Source organism: Rana temporaria, chromosome 12, assembly GCF_905171775.1.
Source record: "Rana temporaria chromosome 12, aRanTem1.1, whole genome shotgun sequence".
Classification (NCBI taxonomy): Eukaryota; Metazoa; Chordata; class Amphibia; order Anura; family Ranidae; genus Rana; species Rana temporaria.
In genome coordinates, this window is record NC_053500.1 from 99,748,701 (window position 1) to 99,769,463 (window position 20,763).

General features: G+C 47.6%; 1 protein-coding gene across 1 annotated transcript; it reads right to left on the reverse strand.

Moving 5' to 3' along the window:
* Window positions 1-1,438: 1,438 nt before the first annotated feature.
* On the reverse strand, window positions 1,439-4,466 carry LOC120918366 (the record flags this gene model as incomplete). The annotated part of the gene is made up of 1 exon (XM_040329907.1): window positions 1,439-4,466. A coding segment is annotated over exon 1 (2,958 nt), but the record flags the coding sequence as incomplete, so codon positions are not given.
* Between the last annotated feature and the right edge of the window lie 16,297 nt (window positions 4,467-20,763).

Sequence of the window (20,763 nt, forward strand, 5' to 3'; positions counted from 1 at the left end):
CAGGATGGGTTAATACAAACAACCAATGAATAATGGCTAAAGGAGTCCTATGAGCGTGTCTGAGCAGAGACAGGGTGTATGCCTTACCTGGAAGCCATGTTGTTTAACTAAACAAAGGAAACCCCATGGCTAAACAAACATGAACTCCATCTCTGACCATAACAACTCAAAGACTCCCGTATTTACCGCTGGTTATGAATCCTTATTCTGCGTTGTTCCAAAGAACAAACCATACCCGGATTATACTACCGTTCCTGGGGATAGGAGGTTATCTGCAGGTGCACACTATGAGTCTCGACATGTGCTGATCTGACATACAGCAGAGACAAGAGCGTACATCCGCCTATAACTGATGTTCTTGCAGAGTGAAACATATCCCCTCAGACGATCATCTGTGCAATGCACAGGGGCCCTTTTGCTGGCAGACATACCCCCACTCTGCAAACACCTCTCTCCAATACCAGGACTTTTTTCACTACCAGACGGGACTCAACCAGCGTCAGTCTGCCCCAGTCAGCTCTTTAGAGCAGCCTGTGGGAGTACTAACACTGAGCGACACTATGACAATACATAATAAATACATCTTCATAAAATTTCCACAACAATGGTTCATCCATTGCCGCTGTGGTCCCTCCTCTCCAGTGAAGCCATGCTGGCTGACATAGGGGGGTTGACTGAAGAGGGTGAAAATAGGTAAGTGTGACGGTATTGGTATGATATCCCCGTCAAACAGTCCCTTCTTCCCATAAAAGAAATCACAGAAGCATCCATACATGAGCCAAGGCTTAATGCTGGAACAACACAGACTTTTAATGGTAAAAAAACAGAGCTTATATGTGGTTACAACTGTTACAATGACAAATCTCCGCCCCCCCTTACACAGTGGGGGGTCTTCAATACAGATCCTTTGAAATAAAGATATTTCTTTGAACTAATCAGTATCTAGCCGGTTCGGCTCCGCATATAGAGAGATAATTACCACAATGAAGCAATCAGCATAATTAACATGAGCCACTTGTCTAATCACAGTAACCAGTAAACACAGGGCTAGAGCAATTAACATTTGAAACAGGACTGGCTGCAGAAGGGTAAATACCATTAACAGCCTTAAACAAGCAGGGAGGATTAACCTGAAGCATATAGGTAAAAAAGTCCTTCACAGTGGCCCCCCTTTTTCTCCCTGCTCCGGCAAACCCGGTTGGACCTTCCCTGGTCCAGTAGGGTTGACGGGTTCAGAGCTTTTAGTCCGTGACAATCCATCAGCATTCCCGTTTTGCTTGCCTGGGCGATAATGAATCGTAAAGTCATAGGGCTGTAAGGCCAAGCTCCAGCATAGCAAACGGGCGTTGTCCCCTGAAACCCGGTTAAGCCACACCAAGGGGTTGTGATCGGTGATGAGAGTGAAAGCCCGGCCATAAAGGTAAGGTGTGAGCTTTTTGAGTGCCCATACCAAGGCCAGACACTCTTTTTCAATGGTGGCGTAACTGACCTCCCTTGGCAACAGCTTCCGACTCAGGTAGGCCACCGGGTGCTCTCCTCCATCCTCCCCGATCTGGCTTAGTACTGCCCCCAGTCCAAACATTGAAGCATCTGTGTGGACAATAAATCTTTTGTTAGGATCTGGGGTAACCAACACCGGAGCATTAACCAGAGCAGTCTTTAGGGTTTGGAAAGCCACCTCGCATTCCGGGGACCACAGGACTTGTCGGGGTAGCTTCTTTTTGGTCAAGTCGGTCAGGGGTTTGGCTAGGGCGCTATAGTCGGGTACAAAGCGTCTGTAATAGCCGGCTGTGCCCAAGAAAGCCATGACTTGTGTCTTGGTGTGGGGAGTGGGCCAATTGGCAACGGCCTCGATCTTGGCCGGCTCCGGCCGTTGCTTACCACATCCTACTCGGTGGCCCAAATATTGTACCTCTGCCATACCCAAATGACATTTGTCGGGTTTCAGGGTCAGCCCGGCCCCCTTGATCCTATCCAATACTACCCCTACGTGCTCTAGGTGCGCTTCCCATGTATCGCTGTAGATGGCGATGTCATCCAGGTAAGCGCAGGCGAAGCTCTGGAGACCCCCAAGTAACTGATCCACCATCCGTTGGAAGGTGGCCGGGGCGTTCTTCATCCCGAACGGCATAACCCGGAATTGGTATAGGCCGAACGGGGTGATGAAGGCCGACTTGAGTCTGGCATCTTCTGCTAGGGGAATCTGCCAATATCCCTTGCATAGGTCTATTGTGGTCAGATACTTCCCTGCAGAGATACGGTCAAGCAGCTCGTCCATCCGTGGCATCGGATAGGCGTCCGTAACGGTCTTGTCGTTGAGGCGCCGGTAATCTACACAGAAGCGGGTTGTCCCATCCTTCTTTGGCACTAAGACTACCGGCGAGGCCCAAGGACTGTCTGAGGGTTCGATTACGCCTAGCCGAAGCATCTCATCTATTTCCTTCCGCATCCCTTCCCGGACTGCTTCGGGGATACGGTAAGGAGGCTGTCTCAGGGGTGCCTGTCCTGGAGTCTCCACCTTGTGTACGGCTAGGCGTGTGTATCCAGGCTCCTGAGAGAATGTGGCCTGTTTTGTTTCTAGTAAGCGGCCAGCTTGAGCCCGCTCTTGCGGCTCCAGCTGTTCACCTAGCTGGACTTTCTCTATCTGGGTCATCCCTTCGCTACTGCCCAATAGGTCGGGAAGGGGTAGGGTCTCTGTGTCTTCTCCTGCTGGTGCACAGATAGCGGCTACCTCCTCTGCCCGTTCCTGATAGGCCTTGAGCATGTTGATGTGAAAGGTTCGTTTCACATCTTCATCCTCGCAGCTGGCTATCGTGTAGGTAGTGTCGCATATCTGTCCTATAACTTTATAGGGGCCCTGCCAGGCGGCCTGGAGCTTGTCTGTTCGGACCGGCCTTAATACCAGGACCTTTTGGCCTATCTGAAAGCTCCGGTGCCTAGCCCGTCGGTCATACCATACCTTCTGGCGCTGTTGGGCCGCCTGGAGGTTCTCTCGCACTGTCTGGGATAATTCCTCCATGCGGTCCCTCAGCTCCAGGACATAAGGTACAACCGGGGTCCCCTCAATTTCTGTTTGCCCCTCCCAGTGATCCTTGATGAGATCTAAGGGCCCCCTCACCCGCCTCCCATAGAGAAGTTCGAAGGGTGAGAATCCGGTCGATTCCTGCGGGACCTCTCGGTAGGCAAAGAGAAGGTGCGTCAGGAATCGCTCCCAATCCTTGTACGCCCCTGTGAACGATTTCAACATTTGCTTTAGCGTTCCATTGAAGCGCTCGCACAGGCCGTTAGTCTGGGGGTGGTATGGGGAGCTAGTCAGGGATTTAACTCCACAGGTTTTCCATATCTGCTGGGTTACCTCGGCCATGAATTGGGTACCTTGGTCGGACAGAACCTCCTTGGGAAAGCCTACTCGGGAAAATACTTTAACTAGGGCCTCTGCTACAGTCTCAGCCTGTATGTTAGAGAGAGCTACTGCTTCGGGGTAACGGGTGGCGTAGTCTACTACGGTGAGTATATACCGCTTGCCGGAACGGCTAGGTTGGGCCAGGGGCCCTATAATGTCCACGGCTACCCTTGTGAACGGTTCTTCAATAATGGGCATGGAAACTAGTTTAGCCTTTGGGTGGTCTCCCTTTTTACCTATACGTTGGCATACCTCGCACGTTTGACAATACGCCCTGATGTCGTCGGATACCCCAGGCCAGAAAAAGTTCTGGGTTATCCGATACCCTGTCTTGCGTATTCCCAAATGGCCTGCCAAGGGTACGTCGTGCCCAATCCTCAATAACTCCTGCCGGTACTTCCGGGGAACTACCAGCTGGCGTTTTTGCTTAGGCCCTGGGGCATTACCCCGGGTCTCGGTGAGCCTGTACAAGCGGCCTTCCTCCCAGATAAATTGCTCCTTCTCTAACCCCCCTTGGCCCCTCCTGGCTTTCTCTCGATACTTTCTGAGGGAAGGGTCTCCGGTCACCTCCCGCCCAAAGTCCTCTGGGGTGTCCCAGGGTAGGGGTTCCACAGTCAAGGGTAGGTTGGGTTGGCTTACCTGGGTCTCAGTAGGAAGCGGATGGCTCTCGGCAGCGCGACTTTGTGCTCTGGTGGTTACTGCGTGGGCCTCCTGAGCGGTGGTAGAGGCGAACGCCGAATTCAGGGGCCCAATGTCGTTGCCCAAGATGACTTCAGAAGGTAAGTCTTTCATGACGCCCACATGAACATCGCCAGCTCCCGCACCCCAGTCCAGGTGTACCTGTGCAGTAGGAATACGGTATACTGCCCCCCCTGCCACTTTCACAGCAATTGATTTCCCCGGTTTCTCTGATGCAGTAATAAGGTGTCTTTGTACCAACGTGATGGTCGCCCCACTGTCTCTTAATCCTCGGGCGGTTTTTCCGTTAACCATGACCAGCTGACAATGGTGTTTCCGGTTGTCCGTAATAACAGATTGTACCGTGAGGGCTTCGTAAAGGGGGCCCAATGGTTCTTCCTGACCCAGCTCCTGGGAATCCCAAGCCGAGTCTACACAATGGGCTGCTGCTGGTGGGCGGTACCCAGGTTGAGACCAATTTGACCTGGTGTTGTCGTTAATGGGGCAATTCTGCTTGAAGTGACCCAGCTGTTTGCACCGGAAGCAGCGTTGTTCGTTGTCCTCCTGGCGTGGATAGCGAGGGCTAGATGTCATCGGTCTGTTAGGCGGTTGGTATCTAGCGGCTGGTGGGTGTGAGGGCGCCGTTGGTCGTGGAGGTTGTACCCGTGGTGTGACCTGGTTTGTCTTGCGAGTATCCGCATATTCATCCGCCAACTTCGCGGCCTCTGGTAGAGTCATGGGCCTGCGATCTCTCACCCAATCTTTGACATCCGTCTGGATGTGATTGTAAAATTGCTCCAGGAGCATTAGTTGCAAAATGTCCTCTGCGGTGGTGGCCTGGCTGCTGTTAACCCAGTTAGAGGCCAACAGGGACAACTGGCATGCCCATTCCGCGTAAGAGTCTTTCGTGGTTTTGCGTGAGTCCCTGAACTTCTGTCGGTGGGACTCTGGGGTTACTGCATAACGAGCCAGGAGCGCTTCTTTAACCCGGGCGTAGCTATGGATATCCTGATCTGGCACGGTCCGGAAAGCATCAGAAGCTTTGCCTGACAGTTTGCCTGACAATATTGCAACCCACTCTCTTCTAGCTATTCGGTGCAGGTTACATTGTCGCTCAAAATCTGCCAGGTAGTTATCAATCTCACAGTCCTTTTCATCAAAAGCTTTAAAAGCGCTAAACGGAATCTTCCTTGTGTCTGCTGTGCTGTACTCACTGTTTGGAGAATGTGCGGCTGCTTGTTGGACTGCTGCCAGTTTTAACTGTAGTTCTGCGTCTCTTATTTGTTTATCCTCCTGTAGTTCTGCGTTTACTAACAGGTCCATCACTTTCAGCACCACATCCGGCGTTGGGTTCGGGCCGAACCACGCTAGCTTCTCTCTCATTAGCTTGTTGGTTGGTGACTCCTCCTGAATCACTGGTGTCTCCATCTCTTGTACTGCTGGCGTTGCTGCAATCACGTTCTCCTGGTCTAGCTCCATTAATTCTGCTATGATGACCCGCTTGGTTTTGTTGCTAGCAATCCTTCCATGAACTTCCAGTAGTTCTTTCAGTGTATTTCTTTTAAGCAGGGTGTAGCAGCCTTCCATTCACTGTTCCCAGTGTCTGCTTGGAATCCTGGTGTAAGGGAGAGTAGAAGGGAAAATCCCTCTGCTGCCAACCAATTGTGACGGTATTGGTATGATATCCCCGTCAAACAGTCCCTTCTTCCCATAAAAGAAATCACAGAAGCATCCATACATGAGCCAAGGCTTAATGCTGGAACAACACAGACTTTTAATGGTAAAAAAACAGAGCTTATATGTGGTTACAACTGTTACAATGACAAATCTCCACCCCCCCTTACACAGTGGGGGGTCTTCAATACAGATCCTTTGAAATAAAGATATTTCTTTGAACTAATCAGTATCTAGCCGGTTCGGCTCCGCATATAGAGAGATAATTACCACAATGAAGCAATCAGCATAATTAACATGAGCCACTTGTCTAATCACAGTAACCAGTAAACACAGGGCTAGAGCAATTAACATTTGAAACAGGACTGGCTGCAGAAGGGTAAATACCATTAACAGCCTTAAACAAGCAGGGAGGATTAACCTGAAGCATATAGGTAAAAAGTCCTTCACAGTAAGTACTGTGGCACTGTGCTTGATTGGCCAGCAAACTCACCTGACATAAACCCCAAAGAAAATCTGTGGGGTATTGTCAAGAGGAAGGTGAGAGACACCAGACCCAACAATGCAGACGAGCTGAAGGCCACTATCAAAGCAACCTGGGCTTCCATAACACCTCAGCAGTGCCACCTCCATGCCACGCCGCATTGATGGAGTAGTTTATGCAAAAGGATCCCCGACCAAGTATTGAGTGCATACTATACTGTACATGGACATCATTTTCAGTAGGCCAACATTTGTGCGTTAAAAATCCTTTTTTTTATTGGTCTTATGTAATATTCACATTTTCTGAGATACTGAATTTGTTGTAAAAGCTAAAGGTTTGTTCCTTAATGCAGTGGTTCCCAACCTCAGTCCTCAAGTACACCCAATGGTCCATGTTTTCAGGTTTTCCTTTACTTTGCACAGCTGTTTTGAATCAATATCAATGACATGGTATCTATAAGAGCTATTTTATCTAGGGCCCCGTACACACGAGAGGATCGATCCGCTGAAATTGATCCGCGGATCGGTTTCAGCGGATAGATCCGCTGGTGTGTACGATCCAGCGGATAATTATCCGCGGATATATTTCGGGCCGACCGATTTCCAGCGGATAAAAATTTCTTAACATGCTAAGAAATCTATCCGCTGGAATTGGCTCCAGCGGATCGATCCGGTGGTCTGTACAGACTCACCGGATCGATCCGTCCGAACCCATCCCTCGCATGCATCGTAATGATTCGACGCATGCGTGGAATTCCTTATATGACACCATCGCGCACGTCGCCGCGTCATCATCGCGGCGACGGCGCGACACGTCATCGCGATGTGAATTCAGCGCGGATTTCGATCCAATGGTGTGTACACTCCATCGGATCAAAATCCTCAGAGGATTTATCCGCGGAAACGAACCACTGCCCTAATGCATTCACTGTTACATCAATCCCCCCCCCTTTTACTTACCCCAGCCCAATCCGGCACTGCTCGCTCTTTCCCCCTCCTAACTGGACTGGACTCAGCATTGGCTCCTGCTGCTGTTAAAGTCAGTTACAAGGGAACATGGGGGGTGGGCAGAACAGGAGGATCAGGGATGCATTACATTACATCAGTAGTTTAAAAAAAATGTCATTAGTCCTTTACGAAATTTATTTTTAATTTTAGATGCCTTCAAAGTGTTGTTGCTAGGCAGAATAGTTAATCTTCCCACTTCCTGCACCTAGGTGCTTAATGCTTCCTAACCTACACCGCACAGACTCCTGGGAATGTAGTGGGCGTAACTTTCTAGGAGTCTGTGCACTCCCCAGTCTCAAAGAATCATGTGACTTGGACAGCACAGGTGCTGAAACCTGATCTGAAACTGCTTGTGCAGCACTGAGCATGTGCGAGATCTGCAAGGATAAAATCCAGGAAGTCATACAGTCTGGCTTCATGATGCCCACACTTAAGATGGCCCCAGTCAATTTCTATTTTATAAAGTGTTTAAATGCTGTAACAACCTAACAAAACGGACCTTAGTTTACAGACTAACTTTACTAGAATACATTAAGCTTGTGTATTACAGGGGTATTTATATTTAAAAAGTGAAATTGTGGCCGGAACTCCGCTTTAATGTCTGATCTGTTTACTGTGGTCCTGGGCTCCCTGGCAGAATGGGGGAGCAAGGGAACCATCAAAAGGGGACCTTCCTCCACCTGTAAAAGTGATCACTTTTGCCTGACAGCCGGTCGCTGGCTGTAAAAATAAATGCCTCACAGCTTTACAAGCAAAAAAAAAGGGCTACAAATCATAACTGTATAAATTATCAGTAATGACAATTACAAAGTGCAAAATTAAACATCAATTAAGGTGAAATAAACCAACTTCTCAAGTTGCAAAGTGCAAAAGCTATATATAAATCCACAAAAGTGTAAATTAAAGTGCATATATAAATTATTGTGTCAAAATTCATGATTGCATATCTCAAAAAAATATTTAGCCCAGTAGTAAACAAAAAAAGTCCAAAACACGAAACATCCACAGTGCATGAAGTAAAGAAAAAAATCATCCTGAATGTCTTACATGATTACTTGTAATTTCTATGCAATGCTATCTCCTGTAACCGTGTATATGGCTAATAATAAAAACCTTTTAAAAAAAAAAAAAGAAAAAATCATCACCAGGTAGTAGTAGTTACCATGCGTCTCTTAACAGAACAGTTGGGCCATAAATTGTAATAGCTAGGAACACCTAAATTATAGATCTCAAGCTTGACCTCCACTGGGGGTAACGATTTCCCCTTTAGCAGGCAGTGAAGCCCCATACACACTATCAGTTTTCCTGCAGGTTTTTCTCTTCAGGTTTACCAAAACCATGTAGTGCAAGGGCCTGCCTGATTGCATACAAATTGAAACTCTTAAGCCCCATACACACTGGCCCAGATTCAAGAAGCACTTGCGCGGGAGCAAGTGTGATTTGCGCTGCGCAAGTACTGATTTGCTCCCATGCACATTTGCTGCTGATTCTGTAAACCAGTTAAGCCTGAAATGCGGCCATTTTCCCGCGCACGCAGCCTAGCTGTTCCAGCGCAATTTTCGCGCAATTTTGCGCGGGGTGTAAGTTGCGCCTTCATGGAATTCCCTCAGCGAATATGCAAATTAGGTACTGCCGATGATTCAGAAACATGCGCGTGTGATGCGCATCTTGCGCTGGAAGCGCGCAAGCTTTTTTCCCTGGGCAAACTTGCTCCTGCTAAAAGCAGGGGCAAGTTAGCAAAAGATGGCCAAATGTCATCTGAAGGAGCGCGCAACTTCAGCAGCACCTAGACAGACGAGCTGAACAAGCAGAGCACCCACATTTTCGGGACCTCACATCTGTGCACCAACATGCCAGGGGCAGCTATGGTTCTTGATATTATATTGACTGAGCCGACTCGTAGGAGGGCACGGGAGAGGATTTACAGAGGGCGCTACAACCTTTTTCAGATGACTGATACTGAGGTGTATCGCATGTTTCGCTTTAGCCCTGAGGTCATCCTTGAGTTGGTAACAATCCTGCAGGATGACATCAGCAGCCCGACCCATCGGGGACAGGCAGTGCAGCCACTGGTGAAGGTAGTGGCAACCCTTCATTTTTTGGCAACTGGCTCATTTCAGCGCACAGGTGGAGTGGTGGCGGGGATGTCCCAATCCAGCATGAGCAGGTGTGTGCACCAAGTGATCCCTGCAATACTCAGACGAATGGGCACACAATTTATCAAACCAACCACGTCTGACCTGCGGCAGAAGGCAATCAGTGATTTTTATGCATTAGCCAGATTTCCACGCACTGTGGGTGCAATAGATTGTACCCATGTGGCACTACGCCCCCCCCGGCTCCTCGAGCATATCTACTGCAACAGGAAACATTGGCATTCGATAAATGTGCAGATGATTGTGGATGCACATGGCCTCATATGGCATGTCCGTGCCAAACACCCAGGGTCAAGCCATGACAGTTTTATTTACCGACACAGCCCCATCCCAACCGAGTTTGACCAGAACATGTATGGAGACAGCTGGCTGATTGATGAGTGACATGGGTGTCAGGTATGACTGCCCCCCCCCCCCATGATGCACACATCACAAGGGGCACATGCACGACTAACATCCTCCTGTCTTTTTCCTTCCAGGTGACTCTGCATATGCCCTGGGTCCTCACATGATGACCCCATTTCGTAACCCTCAAACACCAGGAGAGGAAAGATATAACGAAGCCCATGCACGTACCCGTGCGGTGGTGGAGCGCACATTTGGCATCCTTAAATCTCGATTCGGATGTCTGGATAAATCAGGGGGGACCCTATTGTATTCACCCAACTTTGTGTGCCAAATTGTAGGGGCATGTAGTATTCTCCACAATTTAGCTCAAAGAAGGGGCATGCACATTGAGCTACGCAATGACCTTACCCCCGAACCATGCAAACCCCCCCCCCCCCCAAGAAACACTACCGGATCTTCTGAGGGAAGAGCAATCCGGAATGGTCTTGTGGAACGTCTCTTTGCACATTAAACACACCCTGATCTTGTCACAAGTATAATGCATGTATGTACACCACTGTAGTCCCTAGCACACACCCGACACATGCACACCTAATTGGATTAGACCCAACAATACCCCATGGTATTAGGGAGCAGCAACGCCGCGTCAAGGCTCCAATTATGTTGCTGTCCATTCATACACCTTTCACATGGCAGAGGGTGACACCCCTTTTCCAGCAGGAGTGCCACCCCCCCCCCCATTCACACACCAGTCACACTGTAGTATACACTCCTCACCGTGTGTAGGGACTACAAATAAATATAAAAACTCATATCCTGAGCATATAAAAGAAAAAAAATCTCATACCCTGAGCATATAGAAAAATAAAAAATAAATCATATTGTGTTGAAAAAAAAAATGTAGACATTAAATTATTTTTTTGTTTTTTTCTTTGGGCCAAGGGTGCCCCGGCTCCGGCTCCTCAATCTCCGTGGTGCGGAGGAGGCATGGGGTGGGGATGGAGGGGGGAGGAGGGGGGGGAGGAGGAGCATCAACCCCTACTTCCACACTCCTTGCAGGTGGTGGCTGCATGCCCTCCATGGCGTTGGCCAGGCGGGCAAGGATGGTGTTGGTCTGGGCCAACATCCGCATTTGGCGGGTGGTGGTATCCCGCTGATGCCGGCGGGTAACTCTCGCCTCCTCCTGCACTGCAGCGGTGTTGGCCTGCACAGCAGCGGTATTGGCCTCCACCGCAGCTGTCATCCTGCTTAACAAAGCTGGTGTGGTCTCCAGAGCCACCAAGCAGGTGACTATGGCCTTAGAGTTGCCACTAATTTCCCCCAGGCTCTGTGCCACATGTTTGTCCCGGTCCTCATGCAGGGTGAGGGCATGCTGCATAGAGGTGGAGGTGGATGCCATGCTGTCCGCCAGACGACGCACCTCTCCCACCATGGCCCCTATATGGCGGGTCTGCAGGGCCTGCTCCTCCAGCAGACCGTCACGGAGGCTGGAGGGTATATGCCTCGTTTTGGACAGAGCCTTCCTGGGAGGAGAGGCTCGGTCAGGGACAGAGGGAGAAGGGGAGGGGTCCACAAGGGAGGGGCTTGCCCTGGAGGGGCTTGCCCTGGAGGGGGATGACGTGCTGGGCGGGGGGGTGGTGGGTTGCACAGGGATGGTGGTATCCTCCTGGAGGGAGCCAGAGTCCTCCTGGATGAGGAAAAAGGAATCCTCCTCCAATACCACTTGTTCCTCCATACTTGTCCCCGGTATGATCTCCTCCTGGACAAGCATAGCCAGAATGTTACATAGTTACATAGTTAGTCAGGTTGAAAAAAGACACAAGTCCATCCAGTTCAACCACAAAAAACAAAATAAAAAAACACAGTAAAATCCTATACACCCAACTCCATACCCACAGTTGATCCAGAGGAAGGCAAAAAACCCCAGCGGAGCATGATCCAATTTGCTACAGCAGGGGAAAAAATTCCTTCCTGATCCTCCGAGAGGCAATCGGATTTACCCTGGACCAACTATACCTACAAATCTTAGTACTCAGTTATATTCTGTACATTTAGGAAAGAATCCAGACCTTTCTTAAAGCAATCTACTGAGCTGGCCAGAACCACCTCTGGAGGGAGTCTGTTCCACATTTTCACAGCTCTTACTGTGAAAAAACCTTTCCGTATTTGGAGGTGAAATCTCTTTTCCTCTAGACGTAAAGAGTGCCCCCTTGTCCTCAGTGATGACCGTAAAGTGAATAACTCAACACCAAGTTCACTGTATGGACCTCTTATATATTTGTACATGTTGATCATATCCCCCCTTATTCTCCTCTTCTCAAGAGTGAATACATTTAGTTCCTCTAATCTTTCCTCATAGCTGAGCTCCTCCATGCCTCTTATCAGTTTGGTTGCTCTTCTCTGCACTTTCTCCAGTTCTCCTATATCCTTTTTGAGAACTGGTGCCCAAAACTGAACTGCATATTCCAGATGAGGTCTTACTAATGATTTGTACAGGGGCAAAATTATATCTCTGTCTCTGGAGTCCATACCTCTCTTAATACAAGAAAGGACTTTGCTCGCTTTGGAAACCGCAGCTTGGCATTGCATGCCATTATTGAGCTTATGATCAACTAAAACCCCCAGATCCTTCTCCACTACAGACCCCCCCAGTTGTACTCCCCCTAGTATGTATGATGCATGCATATTCTTAGCCCCTAAGTGCATAACTTTACATTTATCTACATTAAACCTCATCTGCCACTTAGTCGCCCAATCAGACAGAGCATTGAGGTCGGCTTGTAAATTGGAGACATCCTGTAAGGACGTTATTCCACTGCATAGCTTGGTGTCATCTGCAAAGACAGAAATGTTACTTTTGATCTCAGACCCAATATCATTTATAAATATATTGAAAAGTAAGGGTCCCAGCACTGAACCTTGGGGTACACCACTGATAACCTTGGACCATTCAGAGTAAGAATCATTAACCACGACTCTCTGAATTCTGTCTTTCAGCCAGTTTTCTATCCATTTACAAACTGATATATCTAATCCTGTAGACCTTACCTTACACATGAGCCGTGTGTGCGGAACTGTATCGAACGCTTTTGCAAAATCCAAATATATCACGTCCACAGCCACGCCTCTGTCCAGGGTTTTACTTACCTCTTCATAAAAGGAAATCAGGTTTGTCTGACAACTTCTGTCTTTCATAAATCCATGTTGTCTGCTGCTTAAATAGTTTTTTTCCAGCAAGAACTCATCCATGTGGTCTTTTATTAAACGTTCCAGTATCTTCCCAACTATAGAAGTTAAACTAACAGGTCTATAGTTACTTGGTAAAGACTGTCCATGGGGCCTGACTGGACCCCTGGCTCTGGTCTGGATGGGCTGGGTCGAGCCGCAGCCGAAGACGGCCCAGCTTCTTCTTCCTCATCACCACCTGTGGATGACACCAAAACGAAATATTTTGCTGGTGCAACACACTTCTCACATGTTCAATTGTACCCCCTCCCATGATGCACAGCAGATATGAAAGAAAAATAATACTTACATCTTCACTTCTACCCACAAATATGTTCACTTGTACCCCCTCCCATGATGCACAGCAGATATGAAAGAAAAATAATACTTACATCTTCACTTCTACCCACAAATATGTTCACTTGTACCCCCTCCCATGATGCACAGCAGATATGAAAGAAAAAAAACGTACCAGTCCCCAAGTTCCCAACAGTGGAGTCGTACCCTTCAAGTCCCTTCACCTGCTCCTGCACGAACGTTTGTGCAATAAGCTGCTCCTCCTGATTGAGCCGGATCATACATCGCGGCCCACCTCCCGTGCCACCGGTATGCTTCCTGATAAGGGCCAGTTTATCCCGGACCCTGCGCCTCATATCATTTAATTTCTTCTGGATGTCATCCCAGGTACGCACTTCATTACCCAGGGCATTGATGTCCAGGGCTATGGCTTCAAAGATAGCCCTCCTTTGGGCAACGGTGGTGTTTGCCCGCTGGGCACCATATAGGACTTCCTTATGCTGCTGGAGTGCAGCAATCAGGATGTTTATCTCTGCAGCCACAAAGTTGGCCTTCCTTTTTTTGGTCCCTTTGGGAGGTGCCATGTCTTGCAAAAGGGCTGAATTTCCTTGCTCAGGGGGGGTAGGAAAAAGCAGGATGAAATTCAGCAAAGAACCTGCGCAAGTCTGCTCCTATTTATTTGCTCAGTGCAAGCAGCTGAGCAGGATTTGCCCTGAAATTGTGCTAGGCGCAGTTTGACGCATGCGCAGACGGCAGCGCTCTAACTGCGCATGCGCGCGCCCGGCGCAAACCTCTGCTGAGCCGAAAATTCCTCATTTACATAGAGGCACACCCACTTTGACTTGCACGGCCTTGCGCCCTCAGCTTTGCCTTAAACAGGAGCAAATTAAATGAACAAACGATTCCTGAATCAGGTGGCAATTTGCCAAATTTGCTCCAGCGCAGAGAAATTCAGCTGAGAGGCTCAGGTGTAAGTAATGGGCAAATCTACCTGAATCTGGGCCACTATCAGTTTTCCTGCAGGTTTTCTCTTCAGGTTTACCAAAACCATGTAGTGCAAGGGCCTGCCTGATTGCATACAAATTGAAACTCTTGAGGTTTGACCTCATATTAGATGGTTTTGGTAAACCTGAAGAGAGAACCTGCAGGAAAACTGATAGTGTGTATGGGGCTTAAGACCCCTTTCACACTAAAAATAGCGCTGCTATACCGCCTGAAAAACTCCTGCCCAGCCTTCTCAATGTGAAAGCCAGAGGGCTTTCACACTGAGGCGATGCACTGGCAGTAGAGAAAAAAATCTTCTGCAAGCAGCATTTTTGGAGTGGTGAGAGGAGCGGTATGTATACCGCTCCTTCACTGCTCCTTCCCATTTAAAACAATGGGAAACCGCGGTAATACCACCCGCAATGCGCCTCTGCAGAGGCGCATTGCGGGCGGTATTAACCCTTTATCGGCCGCTAGCGGGGGTTAATAGCGCATTGCTAGCGGCCGAATCCTGCTGTAATTCTGACGGTATAGCGCAGCTTTTTTTAGTGGTGCTATATCGCCACCGCGCCTCCCGCCCCAGTGTGAAAGGGGCCTTAAGGCCCTAAGAAAAGGGTGTTTGAGGGATCTTTTTTGTGCTTCAATCATACATCAAACATACATCGGCGCATATTTATGCCAGCTTAGCGTATCGAATATACGCTACGCCGACGCAGCGCACAGAGGCAAGCACAGTATTCACAAAGCACTCGCCCCCAAATCTATGCTGGATTTCCTCTGCGTAAGCCAGCGTAGGTGGAAGTGGGCGTGAGCCATGCTAATGAGGCGTGACCCCATGTAAATGATGGACTGAGCGTCATAAAGATACGAATAACATGCGGCGCATGCGCCGTCCCGTGGACACATCCCAGTGCAAATGCGCAGAATCATGTCGGAACTACTCCCTAAGATACGACGGATCACTGCCTACGACGTGAACGTAACCTACGCCCAGCCCTATTCACGTACTACGTAAAATACGACGGCTCTGTTCCCTGGTCCATACCTTTGCATGAGTTGCGCCTCCTATATGTGGAATAACTTTACGCCGGACGTACGCCTTACGCAAACCGCGTATATTATGCGCCGGGCGCAACTACGTTCGTGAATCGCCGTATCTCCCTCATTTGCATATGTGCCAGCGTAAATATGCGCCCACGATACGCCGGCATGGGAAAGTTACGTCGGTCGTATGCAGCCTATTTTCAGGCATATCTCAGATTGTGGGCACGACGCACAGATACGACGGCGCATAGATAGACTTACGCGGCACATATATTCAGCGTGACAGTGGCACATATATTCAGCGTGAATCTCGTTTATTGTGAAAGGTTTTAGAAAAAGTGGATTTTAAACAGAGAAATTAAAAGAAAAAGAAGTTTAACAGGATGTTCAGGATTATGCTCCTAAGCTGGTATTTAAATGGCAGATCAATAAATCAGATCAACCGGAAGGAGAGAATGCAATGGAAGTAAGTAACCATGAAATATAAAAAATAATAATAAAAGTCTGCGCTTAGGAAAATTAAATAAGGTTGCATGCCACCCTAAAAAAACTCCCAAAGGAGAATAAGGTACGATAAAAATGAATGGGGTAGTGGCGCTACCTAACATAAACTCAACAGTAAATTAGTGTGTGTATAAACAGAGACTAGGTACCAAACACCAAGACTCACACCTGTGAGAAGTGTATGTGTATATAAATGGCAGCTGGCCTCCCAATTGTGAGGGTCAGCTGTAACAAGTGTGTGAACACTGATAGGTGTCAAAAACACCTAATAATATATGCAAATCTAGGTGCAATTTGGACCAGTAATATAAAGTATAAGGACACTACTTATGCCGCGTACACACGATCGGTTTGTCTGATGAAAACGATCTGATGGACAGTTTTCATCAGACGAACCGATCGTGTGTGGGCCCCATCGTTTTTTTTCCCATCGGTGAAAAAACTTGGAACCAGATCGTCTGTGGGCAAGTCCATCGGTTAAAAATCCATGCATGCTCAGACTGAATTAGGAGACGGGAGCGCTCGTTCTGGTAAAACTAGCGTTCCTTATGGAGATTGCACATTCTATATTTTTAAAATTATTGCATCGTTTTAATGCAGCGCATTGTTTTCTTCATTCTAATGCTAGAATAAAGATGTTGTTTTGCTGATGGTATTTAGACAGAGTTCTCACATACTGACTTCTTTTAATTTTTGCTTGTGATCTCATGAATAATGTATTTTTTTTTTTTTTTTAAAGCCAGATCTCCATAATATTTTTCTTTACTCCACATCTCCTTTTTTTTGGGTTTGCCTTTTTTTCATATTTTCAGGTGATATTCATTTTTTTGATGATTTTAGGAATGACCCAAAACAGACAATTGTACCCCACTTCCAAGCAATGTTTTGTATTTCTGTCCTCCAATATCTGTGTGCTGAGTATACCTTTTGTTTCATTTTCTTAGGGGATCGAAGACTGAAAGGACACTATTCGGAAGAGGCTAGGAAGCACAAACATGCTAAACAACACCAACATCAGCATGTGGAGGAGGTAGATGTGGAAGAAGGAGAGGTTGAAGAAGGAGGTGTGGAAGAAGGAGGTGTGGAAGAAGGAGAGGTGGAAGAAGAAGAGGTGAAGATTATCAGCACAACAGGTCAGTGTCTGTCACCACAGCTTCAGGTAAAGAGATGTAGGCCTGTATATTTCTAATAAACCCTTTTTTTTTAATTTTAGGGGGATGAACATGGTGGTGTCACAGCAACTACTACTACTCCTTTCTCAAGTGCTAGTGCAAAAATCGTGATACAAGAAATAATGGAATGTAGTAGTGAAATGGACATTATGAGGAATAGGCTGAATGTCATTGAACAAAAATATAAAAACATCATTGACATGTTGGGGCGAATAGTAGACTGAACCCCCCCCCACCCCCCACCATTTTTATATGTTGTGTTCTGCGCCCACATTTGCATTGGATAATCCACAAGCCAAAATTTGAAGATGCACACAGTGTGTCAACATGTGCTATCTGCCATCACAGGATATCTATGTCTGTGCTTTGTGGGTGCAATCCCTTCTTCGCTACTCAAGTAGGTGAGAGGAAGGGTTTGCACCCCCAAAACACATTCATTGATCCCCCATGATGGCAGATAGCACATGTTGACATTTGGCATGGGATCAGGATCGAAATCCAAATTTTGCCACACGAACAGGGGGCATCTTCAAATTTTGGCTTGTTCAGGGGTGACATCACCCCATCTCATGTGTTTCTAATAAGGTTGAACTTTGTATGTTCCATTGTTTGTAGATATTTGCTTGTTTTAACCATGCCTGGTTTTAGGCCAAAAAAATAAATTTAGATTTTTCTACTAGAAAATTTTAAAAACACACAAGTTGTGCAAAGAATAAAACCCCCCAAAAAATACAATGTGTGTCTTCTTCTTTCTGTGCTCAATACCAGTTTGTACATTTAAAAGTGAGTGATTACTGTGACAATTGTGGTTATTTACTAAAACAGAGAAATCCATTTGGAAATACAAGTGCACTAGGAGAACCAGGGAGACAGATAAAAGAAACACAAGCAAGAATGACAAAACTGTTTTTTCAAAGACCAAATTTGGTGTTTATTTTTTATTTTTTGGAAAAAATAAAAAAAATATGGTCTGGCATAGCGATGGCCCCCCTACCCCTGAAGTACTCCACGTATTTCTGACGTACATCACGGGCAGTTTGGGGGGCCAAGCCAGTACGGCCAGTGTCCAGGCCAGTCAGGGTTTCGGATAGTCCGGTCTCAGGCCCAAGGTTATGTAGCGCTACCCCCGAAGGAGCAGCTGATTGATTTGGGATTGGCGTAGTAAGTTACCTCTATGTAGTGTCTAGGGGTGAAGGCAGTGAGTAGAGCAGTAATCGAATGTCCAATCTGTAGATAAGGTTTTCTGAATGCTTTATTTCCCGGTCCAACACGACCAACACATCAACTCGAGGTAGACAGGGGGCTAGATTCAGGTAGCTGTGCCCCTTCTTACGGCGGCGCAGCGTATCGTATTTACGCTGCGCCGCCGTAAGTTTGAGAGGCAAGTGCTGTATTCACAAAGCACTTGCCTCCTAACTTACGGCGGCGTAGCGTAAATGGGGCCGGCGTAAACGCGCGTCATTCAAATGATGTTGAGGGGGGCGTGTTTTATTTAAATTAGGTTGACCCCACGTACTTTAATTTTTTTACGAACGGTGCATGCGCCATTCGTGAAAAAATCCCAGTGCGCATGTTCGAAATTCCGACGCAACTCATCATTGCTTTCCACGTGAACGTAAATTACGTCCAGCCCTATTCGCGAACGACTTACGCAAACGACGTAATAAGTAAAAATTTCGAAGCGGGAACGACGTCCATACTTAACATTGGCTGCGCCACCTAATAGCAGGAGCAACGTTACGCCGAAAAAGCCTTACGCAAACGACGTAAAAAAATTCCACCGGGCGCACGTACGTTCGTAAATCAACGTAACTAGGTAATTTGCATATTCTACGCCGAAAACAACGGAATCGCCCATAGCGGCCAACGTAATATTGCACACAATTATACGCCGCCCCATTCAAGTTACGTCGGCGGAGGAAGCCTATTTTTTAGACGTATCTGCCTTGGAGAATCGGCGTAACGATACACCGACGCAGATTTGAAATTACGGCGGCGTATCTGGAGATACGCCGCCGTAACAGGTACCTGAATCTAGCCCAGGATAGATTGATGAAAATAGAGGAACTTCGCAGTATCAGGCTTTGGATAAGGAAAGCAGTCCTGCCTTCTGTAATTGTATCAGTTTGTCGCCACTCTAGCCAGAGTGGGTGAAGTGCCCCCGGACAGACCTCTGCCACAGGCCTGGCAGCCGGAGCGTCACTTTAGGTTGCTGGGAGGAACAAGTCTCTGCCACAGACTTGGCTCTGATTGGATGTTTGAGACCTCTGCCACAGGCCTAGTACAGGATTAAGTTGAACAATAGAGCAAATCCTCCCAATAAATCTTGTTAGGGTCACTGGTTGACAGAATAAGTGTACCTGTCAATGTCTGGTCACCAGATCCCTGATGGTTTGTTCAAGCCCTTTTGGATCACCTGCCTCTGGGTTCTCCTCAAGCTGATCCCCCACTGAACGGCATACAGCCTGGGATCTTCTCAGTAGAAGTGGGGACCCAGTAAGTCACTGGGGCCCCTTTGTGGTGTGATATATTATAATAATATGCCTATTTTATGTTAAGACTATTTTTTGAATTCTTTTATTAGAATCACTGAAATATTTCTCTTTCTATATTCCTTATACTGTTTATTTGTTTTTATACGCATTATGCATATGTATGTATGGGAATGATCAATACTGCTTGTTTTCCTTGATAAGATTTGTCAGATATGAAATTAAGTTTTAAAAGTAATGAACTCAGCATTGAAAATACAAAGGATTTCAATGGGTAGGCCATAGTGGTGGGGCCCGTGATGTGCGCACACCCTAAAGGTGGGTGCCGCTCCCGGAACCAGGAACCCGCGAAGAACCCAGGAAGAACCCAGAACGACATCCACCCAAGAAATACCCCTCCCCAGCATGCACAGCAAGGCCCAACTCCTCTCATTGGCTGCTGGGAAGAAGTGGCTCCGCCTGGATCCCTCTGGCACCATCTGCCGTCCAGAGATGAAACTGTATCTCTGGACGCACAGACTGACCCACAGGACAATCCAGGATTTGGCGACAGCCAAATTTACCAAAATCAAGAATGAGAGCAACATAACTCTCTCATTCCCCCACTAAATTTAACATAGCGTCCTTTCTGAAGGTAAAGGGGCTCTACAGTTAGAAAGATACGAAACAGAATGTCTGCGTAGAAAATTGTGCAGTATGCAGCAGCAAAAAACAATGGAGTTAAGTTTATATTCCGCCATGTGGATGGCTGTCAGGAACAGGCGGAACCGTCTGGCCATTATCCCTAAGGCATTCTCGACAACCCTCCGGGCTCTGGCCAGCCGGTAATTAAAAACCCTCCTCTCCGGGGTGAGGGCTCTCTGGGGAAACGGCCTCATCAGGTGTGGTCCCAGCCCAAAAGCTTAATCCGCAACAAACACAAATGGCAGTCCCTCCACATTATCTTCATCCGTTGGCAGTGCCAGGCCACCAGTCTGGAGACGTTGGGCAAACTCCGTTTGAGCGAATACTCCGCCATCGGACATCCGGACATTCTTCCCCACGTCCACATACAGAAACTCGTACTGTGCCGACACCACCGCCATCAACACAATACTATTAAAACCTTTATAATTATATTAGAATGACCCTGAACGGGGTGGCGGCACTATGCAGACGTGTTTCCCATCAATTGCACCTCCGCAGTTAGGGAAGTCCCACCGCTGGGCAAAATGGGATGCCACAGTCTGCCTGTCAGGGAAATGGCCGTGGAAGTACTGGCAATCTTGCCAGTAGAAGAAATGGCCGAAGGCTGT